Consider the following 17207-nt stretch of genomic DNA (forward strand, 5'->3'; position numbering starts at 1 on the left):
GCTCACGGGCATGCAAGGGCTAATTTTCATTAGAGATAAGAAAATGTAAGCGTCTTTTTCTTACAGGAGGATGAGGGGTGACCTTGTTGACATTTACAAGGTTTCAAAAGATGAGTTTCATTGGTTGAACAGGAAGAATTAATGTCAGAAGAATTCAGGTTAATGGCAAAGTCACACAGTAAAAGAAAGAGTGATTGCTTTTCTGAGAAGGCCACACAATTGTGAAACTCTTTGCCAGGGTACACAAAGCACAATAATTCTGTCACATTTTGGAACAAAATCTTGCTAATCATTGTAGAGAAATGTGTTACAGTATCTAATAGGCAAATGTAATTTGTCCTTAAATTTAAATATTTAGTATTCAAAGATGCTTTCTCAGTCGTGTGGCTAAAGAGTTATATGTCCTGAATACTTTGCCTTGGCAATATTGGGGAGGCTCAGGTTAATTCTTCTGACTGCATACCAACACTAGAAGACTGTTACTGATCCTCCTACACTGGCTTTGTCTACTGGATCTTAAATTTGGTATCCATTCAGCAAACAATATTCTTAATTTTGCAGACTTTTATTACATCCTGTTTGCTTTCATTACCATAATGGGTATGGATCTGAAGTAGTTTACTTCATTTGGTCTTCACCCTGTGGGATACCGGATCTGTATCGGATCCGAGCCGGCAACTTTACTAGCATCTGCTCTGAACTCCAAGCTCCTCCCCTTACCCATAATACACATCCACTACCTTCCAACCTCCAGATCTCATTTGCCGCAAATAGCTTATGTATCGTGATCTCTAGAGCTCCAGGTTTTAAGTGGGTAAAGACTTTAAAATATCGCTTTTTTCTTTCAAAATTTTAGATAGTGATAGAGTAGGTTTCCCTTTCTCCTCCACTTGCTTGGTGCGTCGAGTTTTATAGTTTTAGGGTAGTTAGCTTGGTTAGAGTAGTTGTGCGTATTTTTGCTTCCCCACCCCCCTCAGTGTGTTCTGTGTGTGTATGTGGTGAGTGGGTGCTCTCAGCAAGAAATAACTAATATTTTCCTTTTTAGTTATTCTTTCTTCTGACATTATGGCTGACAAGCCTATTTTCAAAAGATTAACTGAGTGCAGCCATAAGTTATCCCCTGTAGATGGCCACACTCTTTGTGTTATGTGCTTGGGTGTGGCCCATCTGAGAGCTGACTGCACTATATGCGCGGGGTTCAACCCACGCAATATTAAAGACAGGAAGGTCAAGTTGGCCCTGAAAGGCCTTCTTCCCCCTTCTGAGATTGTTGCCTCGTCTTTGGCTTCTGTCACAGCGGCTGCTGTGGCTGCCTCTCCTTCTTCTCTTCCCCTGGCTTCTCCTCCCTCCCAGGCTGGGACTCATCCTCCTGTGCAAAAGCCTGTGGAAGTAGAGTGGAAAAGGGGCAGAGAGAAGGAGAGAAAGTCGAATTCAAGGGAAAAGCATAAGAGGTCTTCAGACCTCACTTTACCAGTCATAACTTTAAGGATCCGTGACTCCCCTCAGCTCCGATCTCCAAGGTTCTCCCCGGAGCTGGAGGAGACACGCTCAGCTTCTAAGGCCTCAGTGCCCCGACCCACAAGGTCGGAGTCCGTGGCCTCGTCGAGGTCCACCCGGTCTTTGTCTGAGGTCAATATGGATAAAATGATGAGGTTCATCCTTACTCAGATCCAGATGGGGGTCTTGCCAGCCCCGTCTCCCTTGGGGGGTGGGGGGGGCTCGCTTCCTTTTTTCCAGCCGCTGTCTCCTTCTCCGGTCCGTCCATCAGGTTTGGAGTATTCGGATCCAAGGATGGCTTTAGTTAGAGGGTCGGCGCCAATGATGCGTGCTTCCTCAGTGCCTGACAGCTGCCAGGAGCGTGTCGGATCCAACCAGCTCGGATCTGAGCCGCTCGGAGTCGGTGCTTGGGTGTCGGATCCGAGGGAGTGGAATTTTTTTCATCGGCTTCTCCTTTGTTGGGCCAAGTTCCCTCCCTTGGACCTCCGTCCATTTCGGGCCCGGCTGCAATTCTCTCATCGGACCCGGGGAGACTGCCCTCCTTATTGGTTTCTCTGGAGGTTTGCTGTCCTTCAGCATTCGACGTGGTAGAAAGGGTACTGTCTGCTGGATCAAGACCCCTGATTGCCCCCTCGGACTCCACCCAGATCCCCTTGGCTCTTTCTGGGGTCCCCATCATTTTACCAGAGGGATAGCCCATGCTCGAGGAGCCCCAGACCCTTCCCCCTGAGGAACAAGTGGCTTGTGAGTTCCCCCCAGAGAGCCCCACCGGAGAGGTGCCTCGCAAGCATACGTGCAAGAGGAGGCACTTGGACTTCCCTGAGTCCCTCACCGAGGCTAAGGACTTGGATGATGGAGAAGGTTCCCCTAGGTCACCTCCCAAGGATGTCTCCTTTGGAGACATCATGGAAATTCTACGCCAACGGGGAGGTTGGTCTGCCCCCAAACCTTCTTCTGACGAGTCCATGTTCCTGGAGGCTTTCGGCATGGGCCCATCTACTTCCTGGGAGTCCCCTCCCATGGATCCTTTGGTGGATGTGGTCACCTTGCGGGCATGGAAGGAGCCGGACAGCATGGAACCAATTCCAAAAAGACCCGACAAAATTTTGAGTTCCCCCCACAGACAGGCCAGCATGGGACAAGGGCTCCCCTGTAAACGCTATAGTGTTAGCAGCACTCACAAAGAAGGAACTTGCCCAGGAGAGTTCCTCTGTTCATCCTCCTGACCGAGTCGTGGATGATGGACCACCTAGGGAAGCGGGTCTATGCTTCAGCTACCTTTTCAGTTAGGGCGCTGAACTACCTGGCCCATGTCACCAGACTCCAATGCGACCTGGTAAAAGAGCTGAAGGAGTCTCCCCATAAGTCCATTTCGCAAGAGGACAGGTGTCGTTCTCCGCGAGGATGGCCACTTTAAAAGAAGTCTCCAACAGGTCCATGCGACTCCTTTCATATGCTACTGAAGGAGTGGCTAGGGCAGCTGGGTCTGGCGTGTCCATGAGGTGCAGCGCCTGGCTCAGATTATGTCAATTTTCAGAACCTTTCAAGGCGTCCTTTGCCAATGCCCCTTATGACAACTCTACTCTCTTTGGTAAGACCATCAAAGAGACATTAGCCCAGAGTGAGAAGGGTGGGAAGACACTGTCTGCTGTCGGGATCCGCTTCTCGAACCCTCAAAGGTTTTTTTCCTGGAGCCAGAGAGGGCAAAAGAAGATGTGGTTCCGGAAGTCACCATATTCCTGGGACACTCGGAGCTCTTCTTCCCCCAGAGGCAGAGGGGGACAGAATGGATGCCAGCCCAGAGGCAGAGGGAGTCCAAGGAATTTTGGGTCTCGAACCTTTCTCAGACAGACCTGGCAGCAACCCTGAGGGGTGGCCCGACTGCTCAACTCTGGAGGCAGACGGGGGACAATTGTCCTTGCACCTAGTGGTATGTGAGTCCATAACACCAGACCGCTGGGTGCTTCAGATCATATCCAGAGGATACTCTATTCCCTTTGTGGGTCCCCCCAAATCTCCCAAACACCTCCCGGGTGTACCACCCCACAAAGGGAGACAGCAGCACAGGAAATTTCCAAGCTGCTAGAAGAATGAGCCATCGAAACCGTCCCCCCAGATCAGTCCAGATTGGGCCTCTACTGCAGGTTCTTTTTGGTGCCAAAGAAAACAGGGGATTTAAGGCCCATTCTGGACCTTTCTACCCTGAACCTGTCAGTTGCCAAAGAGAAGTTCTGGATGGTCACACTACAGTCCATCATGCCGTACCTGCAAGAGAGTGACTGGATGTGCTTGTTAGACCTCCAAGATGTTTACTATCACATAAAGATGCACAGAAGCTCCAGGAGGTTCCTCCACTTCTGGCTAGGAGTCAATCATTACCAATTTCGAGCCCTACCCTTTGGTCTCACCACAGCCCCCAGGGTGTTTACCAAAGTGATGATGGTGGTAGAGGCTCACCTGAGGCTTCTGGGGTTTCAGGTCTATCCGTACCTGGACGATTGCTCCTCACTGCTCCGACCAGGCGTCTACTATCCAAAAACAGGGATTATTTCCTGATTCTTGCCCTGCATTTGGGTTCACAATCAACGCATCCAAATCACTCCTAGATCCTGTACAGGTGATAGACTACATTGGTGCCAGGATAGATATACTCTACAGTGCAAAATCTTCCTGACCTTGGAAAGAGTACAAAAGCTGAGGATGCATGTCTCCCTGATCTGACACTCTCATCTCCCAATGGTGGAATCGGTGTTGAGGGCCTTAGGTTCGGTGGCGGCGACCATAACTCTTCTCCCATGTGGCATACACATGAGAATCCTACAGTGGACTCTAGCTGTACAGTGGTCCCTGTTGGAACTGCCATTGGCATATCCAATTCAACTCAGTCGAGTCTGTCGGTTGTCCCTGATATGGTGGATGTGTTCTCCAGACATTTTGGAGGGATGACCCTTTGTTCCAGCCCCGGCCCAAGCCACAGTGACCACAGACGCCTCCCAACTCGGGTGGGGGGGGGGGCATTGTTTGAGCAGGACAGTCCAATTCCTATGGTCCCCTGTAGAGACCATCTTGCACATAAATGTCCTAGAGATGAGGGCAGTCCTTCTAGCGTTGCAGGCCCTTCATGCCTTTCTTCCTCTGGGAACGATTGCAATTCAGTCTACCAACATGTCAGTGGTCTGGTATATCAACAAACAGGGAGGGACCAGATCTTACCCCCTTTGTCGCGAGGCCATGAGAGTGTGGGAATGGGCGATCTCCACCGTTCGCTTTCTCATTGCAACGCACATTCCGGGACGGTCCAACATCCTAGCGGACAGGCTAAGTCAGACTATTCTGATGTCTTACGAATGGTCTCTGAATCTTTCAGTAGCGGAACAGATCTTCCGCGAGTGGGGTCAACCTTGCTGCGATCTCTTCGCATCTCCTTCCAACGCAAAGTGCAGCGAGTTTTTCACTCTGATCCCCCTGCCGGGGGAGTCCCCCAGAGATGCTTTAGTTCATGCTTGGCCTCCCGGTCTTCTGTATGCTTACCCGCCAGTACCTCTTATTCCGAGGTTTTTACAGAAAGCTCATGGACTGGGGAGCAAAGTGATCCTCATTGCCCCATTTTGGCTTCGCCAGGTATGGTTTCCCTTCCTTTGGTCTCACCTTCTGGCTCCTCCTTGGATCCTGGATCCCTTTCAGGATTTGATTTCACACCCTTTGGGGGTGCCTCATCTGAATCTGGACAGTTTGAGGCTCACAGCTTGGCTGCTCCAATTCCCATGATTGCTAGGACTCCTGGACTATCCTCCTCAGTTAGATCAATTTTGGTGGCTGCTCATAAGTTTTCAACCAGGAAGGTTTATCGCAGCAAGTGGAAATGTTTTTCCTTCTGGGCCTCTCAAAGGAGTTTAGACCCCTTCACGGCTCCTATTTCCACCATTCTTGATTTTCTAGCTGATATATTTCAACACAGAGCTAATTCTTCTACAGTCAAGGTTCAGTTGGCTGCCATTTCTCATTTTGATGTGGGCGAGAATTCTGCCTCTTTAGCCTCCTCTGGACTGTGTAAAGCCTTTATTAAAGGCTCCATTTTGTTACACCCCCCCAGTCAAGGAACCTGTTCCACCTTGGGACTTTACTATGGTTCTTCAAGCTTTAGTCGCTCTGCCTTTTGAATCTGCTGCAACAGTAGATTTGAAATATTTATCTTGGAAAACAGCTTTTCTGGTGGCTATTACCTCTGCCAAAAGGGTTTCAGAACTGCAGGTCTTGTCCATCAAAGTTCCTCATATGATTTTTTTATAAAGATAGGCTTTCCCTTCGGACCAATCCATCCTTTCTTCTTAAGATGGCATCACCAGTCAATATCAATCAGACCATCAGTTTGCCTGTGTTCTTTCATAATTTTACTAACAAGATGGACTACAAACTCCACTTACTGGATGTTCATAGACAGTTATGATTCTCTTTACACAGGACAAAAAATTTCCATAAATCTGATCAATTGTTTGTATCCTTTTATAAACCTTTTTTGGGGAAACCTATCTCCAAGGTCACTATTGCCAGATGGATTTCTTCATGCATCCTTCAGGTTTATAAGGACAGAGGCATGTCTCCTTCGGGTCAGGTGAGAGCTTATTCCACTAGATCCATGGCTACATCTGTGGCTTTTTGGTCTAGAGTCTCTTTGGATGATATTTGTGCTGCAGCTACTTAGTCCTCATCTCATACATTTATTTCTCATTAAAAATTGCATTTGACTTCCAGAAGGAGACCATCCTTTGGTTCCGCAGTGCTCTGGAATATCCTTCCATGATGGCCAGCCAGGAGTGGGGATGCTGTCACACAGGTTGAAGACCAAATTAAATAAACTACTTCAGATAAAGAAGTTATGTACTCACCATAATGTTCCATCTAAGTAGTTCTACTTCATTTGTCTTCAACCGTACCTCCCTCCTTCCCCCAGACCTTGACATATGAACAGCCTATGGGCTGCAGTTGTAGGTCACAAGTATTTTTTCAGGTCGGGTTATTAGTATAAGATTCAGCAAACTCGATCTGGGGGTTGGAAGGTAGTGGAGGTGTGTTATGGGTAAGGGGAGGAGCTTGGAACTAGGAGCAGATGCTAGTAAAGTTGCCAGCTCGGATCAGATACAGATCCGGTATCCCACAGGTTGAAGACAAATGAAGTAGAACTACTCAGATGGAATGTTTTGGTGAGTACATAACTTCTTTTTTTGGGTGTATCATACCGTGTGATCTGGAAATGTAGAATGACAAAAAAAAGCCTTTTGTCATAAAACATAAAATGGTAAGTACAAAGGTTTTCCTTTTTTACTAAAATGTCAGAGCATTTTCCACTTGAAATCCTGTTTTATAACATATCTGTGTGCATATACCATCTTTTTGAGCTCTGTTTTGAGGTTTTCTACCCTTTTGGCCTATCACCCATATTTCATTTCCCCTCAAGGATAGGATGTTGTACTATTAATTTTTCTTCACTCCGAAGTAGACTATTTACTGTCTTTTCCCGCCTCTTTATTTTATGTTTTCTTTGCAGAATACCCTAAACTAGAATAAACATCTGAGGTACCCGGTATGTACTTATAAACAGCTGAAGTGCTAAGTTAACTGAGTTGCTTATTTTAGAAAACGGTAGCATACGTCTTTATTCACTTTCTTAACTGAAGTAGGAATTATGAATCAGTGCCTGTTCAAATGGCCAACATAATGTGTTTTTTATTGTGACAAACGTAATCAAAGCCTTTGCATGTACTTCTAAGCATTTTCCTCCAGAGTTTTCTCAGTATCCACCAGTCTAAGAATGTTCCCTTAGAAGAGATCTGTATTGCTGCAACATACTCCACTGCAGATTGAGTTCTGCCTCCAGATTTTGAGCTACCTTTAAATTAGATGTTATTAATGGTGTTGCTTCCTGATGTTTTCACCCAGGAAGTTGAGTTTCTATAGTATTGGTATACACTGATTTTTATAAATTATTTAATGAGCATGAAGCATCCTTCTTGTTTTCTTGAAGGAAGATGCAGTACTTGTGATGTATTCAGCAAATCGGTTCATCTTGGAGATTTAAGCTGTTCCTGCAGGACTCATCCTTTTCTTGTTCCTCCATGCTTTGGTGCCTTTCATCAGGTCTTGCCTTGAATGTGCACATGGTTATACTGGGCCTTTCTGTAATATATTTACACATTTGTTTTCCACTTGGCCATGTCAAGAAATAAATAGAAGCTCACTTTCTACTCTGCTAAGTGTAGGATCCACATCTGACCAAGGAGGCAGAGCATATAATGGAAGAAGTAAGTTTTTGTGTTGTCCTTGTGTATTGGAGGTACAGTCCTCTTCATCCCTCAGCCACAACTTGTATCTGAAAAAAGAATCAGTAAAGTGAGTAGAACACCTAACTGGTTTTACTTTGTAATGCAAGTGTAAAGACTGGGAGATGTATACAGTGCTCAGATCTAATAGTAGAAGATGGTACAGGACAGCTGCAGACTGTTGTCATTTAATGCCTTTTTTTGTAGGAGAGGACTCTTCAGGTAGCCAGGATGGTTCCGATAACAGCATCTCAGAAAGCTTTGATGACAATGATGATTCAGTCGCTGAACTTAGTCGTTCCTTTCGATCAAGGCAGGAGCTCTGTGAGCAGCTTAACATTAATCACATGATCCAGAGGATCTTTCTCATCACCTTGGACAACAGTACGTAGTAAATTTGCATTTTTGTTTTTATTATTATTGGCATGAATGCTGAAGTGTTTTCTTTTTTTGCTGTTTTTTTCTCTTAAGTTAACAGACTTCAGCAATGATATATATTAACGTTTACAGAACATTTTCAGTACATTCAAGCTGTCTTTTAATGTTGGTCTCTTTAAAAATCATAATGTAGTTGTTTATCAGTGGTGTATCTTGGCAAATTGCATGTATGGTAAATATGGACTTAAGGTGGGGGGTGCTGGCAAGTTGATGGTGTCTGAGTCTGAACCTCAGTGTTGCTGCAAACAGTGCTTTTTATTTCTCTACAGTAGCTTGACATGACATGTTTGATTTAGATTTATGGCTTGACAGAATACTTTGAGTATTAGTATACTTCTCAAATAATAACATACAGCTGCAGCTGTATTTTAGGGAATTAGTAAAAATGAAGATTGGCTTGCATATAACACCAGCAATTGAGTTGATTTCCCAGTGTGTACTTGAAACTGGGCTAATTCTCGTAAGTCGCATCAGGGAATGCGAATGTTGTATTAACTGAGCTGAAAAAATAAAAATGAGAACTGCTATGGTATTGTTGAGCAGAGCAGATTGTTTAGTAGAAAGCATGTGGTCTTGAAGGCATCTTGTTTATTGTTTTCATTTTGGAGAATAAGGTGTCCTGTTTTGGGAATTTTCCTTATGATACTTTTTAATGCAGTGGAAAAAATGACTGCTTACATTGTTGCTGTATAAATAATATGTTAAGTGTTAACTGTTTGCTGTTAGTATAATTAGCACATTTTATAATTTCTTGTATTAAGTACATTTTCTGTCACATACCCTGTACTGAGAGGTGCTAGATGTCCAATAATTTAGCTGTTGGGACATTTACAGAACGTGATGTACCTTTTATGTATGTACCACATCTTATTAAAACATGTGGAAAATCTACAGATTTTTCAGAGAATGTTGGTCTTTGCCATTACAGTTTATTCTTCGCTCTGCATGTGTTTGTGACTTGTTTGCATTGGTATCTTTGTAGGTGATCCCAGTCTGAGAGGAGAGAATGGTATTCCAGCTCGCTGTGTTTACTTGGAAGAAATGGCTACAGATCTGGACGGTCAGGACTGGCTGGACATGCACACTATAGCGCAGGTAGTTTTGGTTTTCTTATGTAATATATGCCGCAGCTTTAAGATATCTGTAGTTTTTTTTATTTTGTATTACTAACCATGATTATAGTAGACATTGTGCTTATATCACATACATTCCCCATGAAAATTCAACTTGCTGAATGAAATAACTGACATTTTATTTCCAATATTACATATCTGCCAGCTGCTTATATAAGGATTGGAGGGCTTATAAAAAAACAGTTTGTACTTACCCTGTTTCACTAACCATTCACTTGAAATTAACTTTAACCAGAGCAAAACTTCAGTCTCTGGTAAGCTAACTAAAATATTCTTATAATGCACATCACTGTATGAAAAAGAAATAGCATTTGGAGTATGAAATGCGTGTTAGCTGCCATAGATCCAGGTAAGGTATATCATTTACTTACTGATCTGCAGTCAACTTGCTGTGCTATTGCTGAGCAGAGCAGATTGTTTAGTAGGAAGCAGGTTGTCTTGAAGGCATCTGAGTAACATACTTGTTACCCTGATGTGTTTCATAAAAGTTGTCTTTGGGTGAGAAAAATAGAGAAGATTGAGACAAAAAACTCTGATGCTGCAAAATAGCCAGAGCAAAATGTCAAAGCCTGTAAACATTTGTGCAACTTCTGATTTGGAGGGTGTATGGAACCAAGCTCCAGTCCCTGAAAAAAAAACTCTGTCTTCTGTTTTTTGATGTTTTGTAAGGTTGGAATTTCCCCTTTTTAACGTTTGTGTATTTTTGATGGTCATTTCAGATGTAACCCTTTGAGCTAGTGGTGTCATGCTTTTTAATTTCTCTAAGCCTTTTGGGTTTCTAACACCATGACAGGAATGGACCCCATTCCCAAGTCAAAGTATGATTAAAGTTCATGAAATTAGTATCGTTTCAGTCTTTGATGTTAGCTAGAAGTGCTCTTCTCAGCACCCGCAATGTACCCAAGAATGACTCCTCCTGCAATTCATACGGAGTTGCACGTATTGGTAGCATATCTAAGTACGACTGTAAATTCTTTTTTAATAAGACCCATTGCTCCTACTCGTTTTGGAACTGTCTGGGTATCCTTCTTCCACATTGACCTCATTTCTGCCTGCAAATCCTGAACGTAAGGCAGTGTAGTCATTGGGTGTAGCAGTTTCAATGATCAGTGCTACTTTTGTCTTTTCCTGGATTCTGTATCTGGTTTCTTGCATCTGTTTTTAAACTGCTGGTAATGGGTGATCCCATGTGATATAAACTTCATAATTTTTTGTAATGCTTTGTGGCTCACATTTCCAGTGTTTTTCAGCTAATTCAATATTATAATGTCTGCACAATCCGCAATGCAGCAGTCTTGCCACATTATTATGCCTTTCAGTATACAGTCCTTATGCCATTAGTGTACCACGACTGGCAGTAAGATTGCCATTAGTGTATCATGACTGGCGGTAAGATGTGCAACTATTTCCAGTTCTGTTTTACAAAACCTACATTTATTTGTTTCTCCCACATGCTCAATGGACTTTGTAAATCACCACCGTAACAGATACAAGCATGCAAAATCTGAAGGTAATGTTACTCAATGCTAGAAGCCTAAACCTCAAAATGCACTCTCTCGAGGCACTCCTAAAAATGGAGAACATCAATATCTGTGCAGTAAATGAGACCTGGTTCAAGGCTCCAGAGAGCACCCCTGCAATACCAGGCTACAACTCTTACTACACTTTATGGCCACCAAACCAAGACTGAAACACTAAAGGTGGAGGAGTGTCCATATTCACCAAGGATATTCACACCTCCAGGCTAGTTGCCCACCACAATGCATCTGAAATTCTCCAGGTGCAACTAACACTAGGTAAGACTGCAATCCAAATTGTACCATGCTCCAAGATTCTCACTACACCTTTGTAAACATACTGTTAAATATTAAGATACAACCAAACACCCTAATACTGGGGGATTTCAACTACCCTGCCATTAACTAGGAAAACTAGTTTGGTACCAACACCTTTTCCCAACGGTTCTTGGAATTCATAAATTCCAACACTGTGGATCAACTAATCCATTGTCCCACCAGGGGCTCCAATATCCTAGACCTTATTAGAAAAATGTAGAACTCACTGTTGAGGTAGCGGTAAGGAGAATACAATTTGCAAAAGAAAATCAAACCGCTACTCCACTGCTATTCAAAAAAGAAATTTATGTATGAAGGATGGATTTCCAAAACCAGCATTAATAGGACGTAAAGGAACATTTCAATATATATGAAGCTTATAAATTCAGCTAATGGAGTCCCTGATTATTACAATCTGATGAAGGTTTTACCAAAAGCGCTTATCGAATGTCATTTGGGACGACTTATTTGTTTCTACAGTTTGGTGTTCTATCTAATTCTACAGCACCAGTATTGTTTAAAGTTTTGATGGGAATTTTTCTACCACCAACTAAGAGGTTCAGCAACATTGAAAGTATATTGAGAGGTCCAGCAGCAATGTAAGCTAACTGCTGCATTTTTACTGCTGCATACCTTCCTGTTCAAAGGATTTTGAGTACGGCGGCTAACCGTTTAAGGTTAACCTTTCAGGAAGAGCGTTTAAGAACGCCACTTACAATTATTCAGAACTGAAGGGTTTATGTGGTTTTATACTGAACTGATACATGCTTTTACAAGCTGCTGATACTGACTACATGAACATTATTAATATTAATGGACTTTTACATTTTAAATAAATCTTTAAAAAGAGCTTCGCATTTTGAAATTTCTTTTTTGAATAGCCATGGAGTAGCGGTTTGATTTTCTTTTGCAATATCCTAGACCTGGTCATTACCAACATGGGAGATGCTCCACACCAGTGGTCACCCCCTCATTGGTCAGGTCTGACCATAAGCTAATCACCCTTGACATCCACATCCCACCCCCACCCCCCAGTAAGGAAACCTCTGTAAAAAAACTTCTCCAAAGCCAACTTCATGCTTCTCAAGTCAGAAGTGACAAACTTCATGACACGGGCACTGAAAGTTTGACTGCTGAATCCTACACTAAGGCACTGTACGAGCGCACCCACTCATGCATGAATCGTGCCATCCCAGATAGAACCAAGAAGCTGTTCTCCAAAAAAAAAGAAGCCAATCTGGTGGTCCCCTACCATAAACAAACTATACAACAGAAGGAAGAAAATGTTGCAGAAAAGAGGAAAATCCCAGGATGCAAAAAACTCCCTTAACAGCCTCATTAAGAAGCTGAGATCCCTCATAAAATCCTCCAAAGCTAGTTACGAAAATAAAATTGCCAAAGATTACAAAGACAACCACAAGGCATTCTATAGTATCAAGATCTAAATGGCAATGCTCAGATCTGGTCTGAGCTATAACAGAATGGCATTAAATATACTGATCCCAAGGATATTGCCAGTATCCTGGCAGATCGATTTAGTGCCAACTTCACGCCCATCTCAATACCAAAAGATTGCCAAATTCCAGTAATCGCGGCCACACAGGTAGAAACCGCACTCTCCAAAGCTAAGAATACAGCATCCATGGGACCAGATGACATCCCAGGCTATGTACTACATGAGCTATAAAATGAGCTGGCACCTCACCAAAGTGTCATGTTTAATCATAGCCTTACCTCAAGCTTCATGCCCACTGAGTGGCACACAGCTACAGTTATCCCACTCCACAAGGGGGATCCATCTTGGATACCAGGAACTACCACCCCATCAGTCTGACGAGCCTGATCTGCAAGGGCATGGAACATATTATCATAGAACTTATAAACAAAGACATTGGCAATCTTTAAACACTGGACCCCACCCAGTTTAGGTTCGTGAAGGGCCGATCCTGTCTCCTGAACCTGATTGACTTCTTCGAATCAGTCTCCAGAGCTGTGGACGAGGGTAAGGCAGTCCACACAGCCTATCTGGACCTCGCCAAGGCCTTCAACACCATCCCCCACTCTGGAGTCATAGATAAACGTACTAAGCTGGGCATAAATCCTTACGTTACTCGATGGGTTGCCAACTGGCTTACTGACGGAACCCAGACTGTAAAAGTAGCCAACTCCAAATCCAGCTCCAGACAAGTGACAAGTGGAGTACCTCAGGGTTCAGTCCTGGGACTACTCTTGTTTGGCATCTATTTCTCTGAAGTACAGCCCAACACTAAGGGACTCTAGTTAACAAAGTTCGCAGATGACTGCAAACTGGGAGACATTATTGAATCCCCAAATGATGTGGATATTCTACAAAAGGGCCTTACAGAAACAGATGCTTGGTGCCAGAGCCATGGGCTCAAGCTTAATGCCAAGAAATGTATAGTTATCCCCTTTGGGAAAAATATGTACCCATGAATTATCACATAGGTGGCAGATAACCACATCGCCACAACAGTCAAGAAATCCTTCTATGTGGCACACCTCATCACTAAGGGCTTTTCATCCAGAAAAAAGGAGGTCATTGTCCCACTGTACTCATCCCTCATTAGTCCCATCATAGAGTACAATGCCCCATTTGGTATGTACTTCACAAGACATCTGCAACAACTGGAAAGGCCACAAAAACACCTCACTAAAATAATCAGAGGCTTAAAGCAGATGCCCTATGCTGATCGACTAAAAAAACTCCAGCTATACTCTGTGGCATATCGTCTACTCCGAGGCGATCTCTGCTTAACATGCAAGGCCATGTCAAACCCGGAGCTGTTGGACATGCTCCACTTAAAGAAATCCCAATCCCTCAGAGCCACACGCTCCAGGGATCTAAACCTTGTCATCAAAATGAACAAAACATGCTAGAGGGATAGGTTCCTGACCCAGAGACTCCCCATACTCTGGAATAGACTTGCCCATACATGTCAAGCAGAGCGCCTCCTTGGCCCTCTTCAAAAGAAACCTTGATGATTGGATGGGAGATAGGAAATTCACCCCGGGGATCACGTCAGTCACCTTGCTAGACAGGGGTCCAGGGAAGTAAATATTGTGGGAAAAAATATCCAATGAATTGTTATGGCTAGGCTTGTATAGGCCCTAGGGCTGAAAGCCTAGTACCAACCTGTGAACTATCTTGGGCCGCCAGTATTAACCTTTTGTCTTGTGGTTTAAATTCACCTCTCCTTATCCATTCCTGCATTCGATCCTGATCAACATGAGGTTGTTCCAAGAATTTTCTGTACTTGCAACCGTATTTATGCATTTTCCACATTTCTTGCCTTCTCATCTGATCCTCCACCTTATATTCTTTTGTTTAGTTTTTGGCACATTCAGTTGCTGCCTGATTTTTATCTATTTCTGGTTTGATTTTCTTTCCAACTTGATGCTGATACGTTTCTGCTAAACTAAGCAGGGAAGTCATCTTAGATTCTCCTAATGTTTCAGAACTTTCACTACATTTGGGTCTTGTGAGGTCAAGCAGATATGTATGCAGTCACATGATTGCAGATCTATTCATGTAATCAATTTCGAGGAGGTTCATACCTCCTTCTGAACGGGGAATATATAGTCTTGGTATACACTGATTTTTATAAATCATTTAATGAGCATGAAGCATCCTTCTTGTTTTCCTGTCCAATCTATCCAGTATCTTCCGGGGCCAGTCAGTCACTCCAAAACTGTAAGTTAGGGCAGAAAGTGCAAATCGGTTTATAGCCTAGACTTTGTTCCTTGATGTCAGTGCTGTTTTTAGTATTAATTTTAGTCTTCTAAAATATTTCTTACTAAGTTTTATTTGCATTTGTTCATGTTTTGCTGTTGGTCCTTCATTAATTCCCAAATAGTTGTACACTCAGTTATGCTCAAGTTCTTTTGTATCTCATTTCTGTTCCAAACTGATGTTTTCTTGGTGCTGCAGCTTTCCTGCTTTAAAGGCTGCTTTTGCAGATTTATCAAGACCAAATGACATTTATATCATCTGAAAAAGTTTTGACCGCTTGCAGTTGTACTTTTGGTTCCTCATCTGATGAATAATACAGTTTTAAATCATCGACAAAAAAATGGGAAGTCTTCACACTTTGTTTTCTGGGAGCCAAATTGTAGCTATGACTTAACCTGTTAGGTAGACAGATGAATGGCTTAAGGGTAAGACAAAGAGTGGCAGTGAGAGAGAGAGTCACCCTGGAATATCCCCCTTTAAATTTTTATCCCTGGAATAATAATTTGTCCTTTATCATGGCATAAATGCAAAGTGGTTTGCCACTGATTCATGATTGCTTTAATGCAACTGATTAGTGTAGGGTGTATCTTATACATTTTTAAACACTCTTTTATCCATGAATGTGGGATACTGTCAAACATTTTTTTATAGTCTATCCATGGCATACTTAGATTATTCCTCTTTTTACAGTTTTCCATTATGACTTTAACAACAAGTGATCCTTTGTTCCATATGATTATGTTTTGTTACCCTTCTGTTCTGTTGCCATGATTGTATTTTCATCCGAGTATAAAATCTGCCGGCATGAATTCCACTGTATAATTTATACATCTTCAGAAGGCAAGTTGTTGGTCTATAGCTTTTAGTATAGCTTGCAGGTTTCTCTTAAGTAAGAGCATTGTTTTTCCTGTTGTTAACCAGGCTGTGTCTGTTCAGGGTGCGCATATAAATAATTCTTATTCATGGATAAATCTTCACGTAAAGATGTTAATACTTTTAGCCAGAAGTTAGGTACTGCATCTGGGCCTGGGATTTTCCAATTAGGAGCTTTTCTTAACTTTTTTCAATCTCCCTGGCCATTACTTAATCCCATTTCATGTCCTGTACATTTGAACATCAGACTGATGAAGGCTAACAGTATAGCTGAAACCGGTCTGATTTTTACTCCTTATGTGCTTTTGCACTTAATAAAAAAGTCTGACAATACTGATACTGTTTGCTGGTCTTGTACTCTTCAGAGACGAGAGCCACTGAACAGTCTTTCAGATCCAGGGCCTCTCCAGATCAGTGGCCCTCGGATCCGGCTAAGATCAGGCCAAACTCGGATCTGACCAGTTTGTTGGATCCATCCTCTAAACTGGTTAGGCCTTCCAGATCCGGCAGGGTCTTCAGATCCAATTATAGTCTTGGAGGAGGATGTTCCTTCTATCTCAAAACAGAGAATTAGAGCAGCTCCCCACTCCTATTCCTCCTCTAGATCTTCTAGGAGTTTGTTTCTCTCAGATATGGACAGGATGATGAGGAGATTCCTCAAGGCCCAAATAGAGTTGAGGCTCCTGGCTTCTCCTGCCCATCTGGCCAGAGGAGCCTCTCCCCTCCTGGTTTTGCATTCTCCTCATCCAACCCCAGTGGGTTTGGATTCTAGGGACCTGGATGTCTACGGTCAGATTCCAGAAAGGCAGAGTATCCCCCCTTTCTTGACGCCGTCTGTGTCCCTTGCTTATTCTGTTCCCCCACCATCGGAACGGGGTGAGCCCCATCCTGGAGTGATCTATGCAGGCTCAGTGGGGGCCCTTGGCACTTTGGCTTTCGATAGCTCTGGACCAGTATCATCTGGGGCCACTGTGCTGTTTCCGGACGCATTCCTCTGACAGGCCTACTTCCAGCCCCTTGTCTTTCTAGGTGGTAGAGAGGACCTTCTCCAGGTCTGGAGTTTCTTCTGCTGCACCTCCAGGTCCCTCCCTGCCTCTCTTTACTTCGGCTGGTGAGGCCTCCCATTCTGTCCAGGGTCAGCCTTCCCAATCAAGCCTTCAGGGGGTTTTCTACCCTCTAGTAGTCCCTGTCTCTTCCGAGTCCTCCCCAGAACCCCCAGCAGAGGAGGTTCATCATAAGAGAAAGTGCAAGAGGAAGCACTTGGACTCCCCCATGGAGTTTCTCACCTAGGATACTGACCTCGAGGAAGGGGATGAGCCCCCAGATCTCCGCCTGACGATGTCTCCTTTGGAAACATCCTCAA

General features: G+C 43.6%; 1 protein-coding gene across 2 annotated transcripts in view; it reads left to right on the forward strand.

Moving 5' to 3' along the window:
* UBE4A (ubiquitination factor E4A) overlaps positions 1 to 17207 on the forward strand; it is a 1266879-nt gene that overhangs the window by 194251 nt on the left and 1055421 nt on the right. For both annotated transcript variants that reach the window (XM_044080891.1, XM_044080892.1), the window contains exons 3-4: positions 8022 to 8198; positions 9235 to 9347. In XM_044080891.1, coding sequence (XP_043936826.1) covers positions 8022 to 8198; positions 9235 to 9347 — 290 coding nt within the window. The remainder of the gene's footprint in view (positions 1 to 8021; positions 8199 to 9234; positions 9348 to 17207) is intronic.

This window comes from Protopterus annectens, chromosome 8.part0, assembly GCF_019279795.1.
Source record: "Protopterus annectens isolate FY-2018-M chromosome 8.part0, PAN1.0, whole genome shotgun sequence".
Classification (NCBI taxonomy): domain Eukaryota; kingdom Metazoa; phylum Chordata; order Ceratodontiformes; family Protopteridae; genus Protopterus; species Protopterus annectens.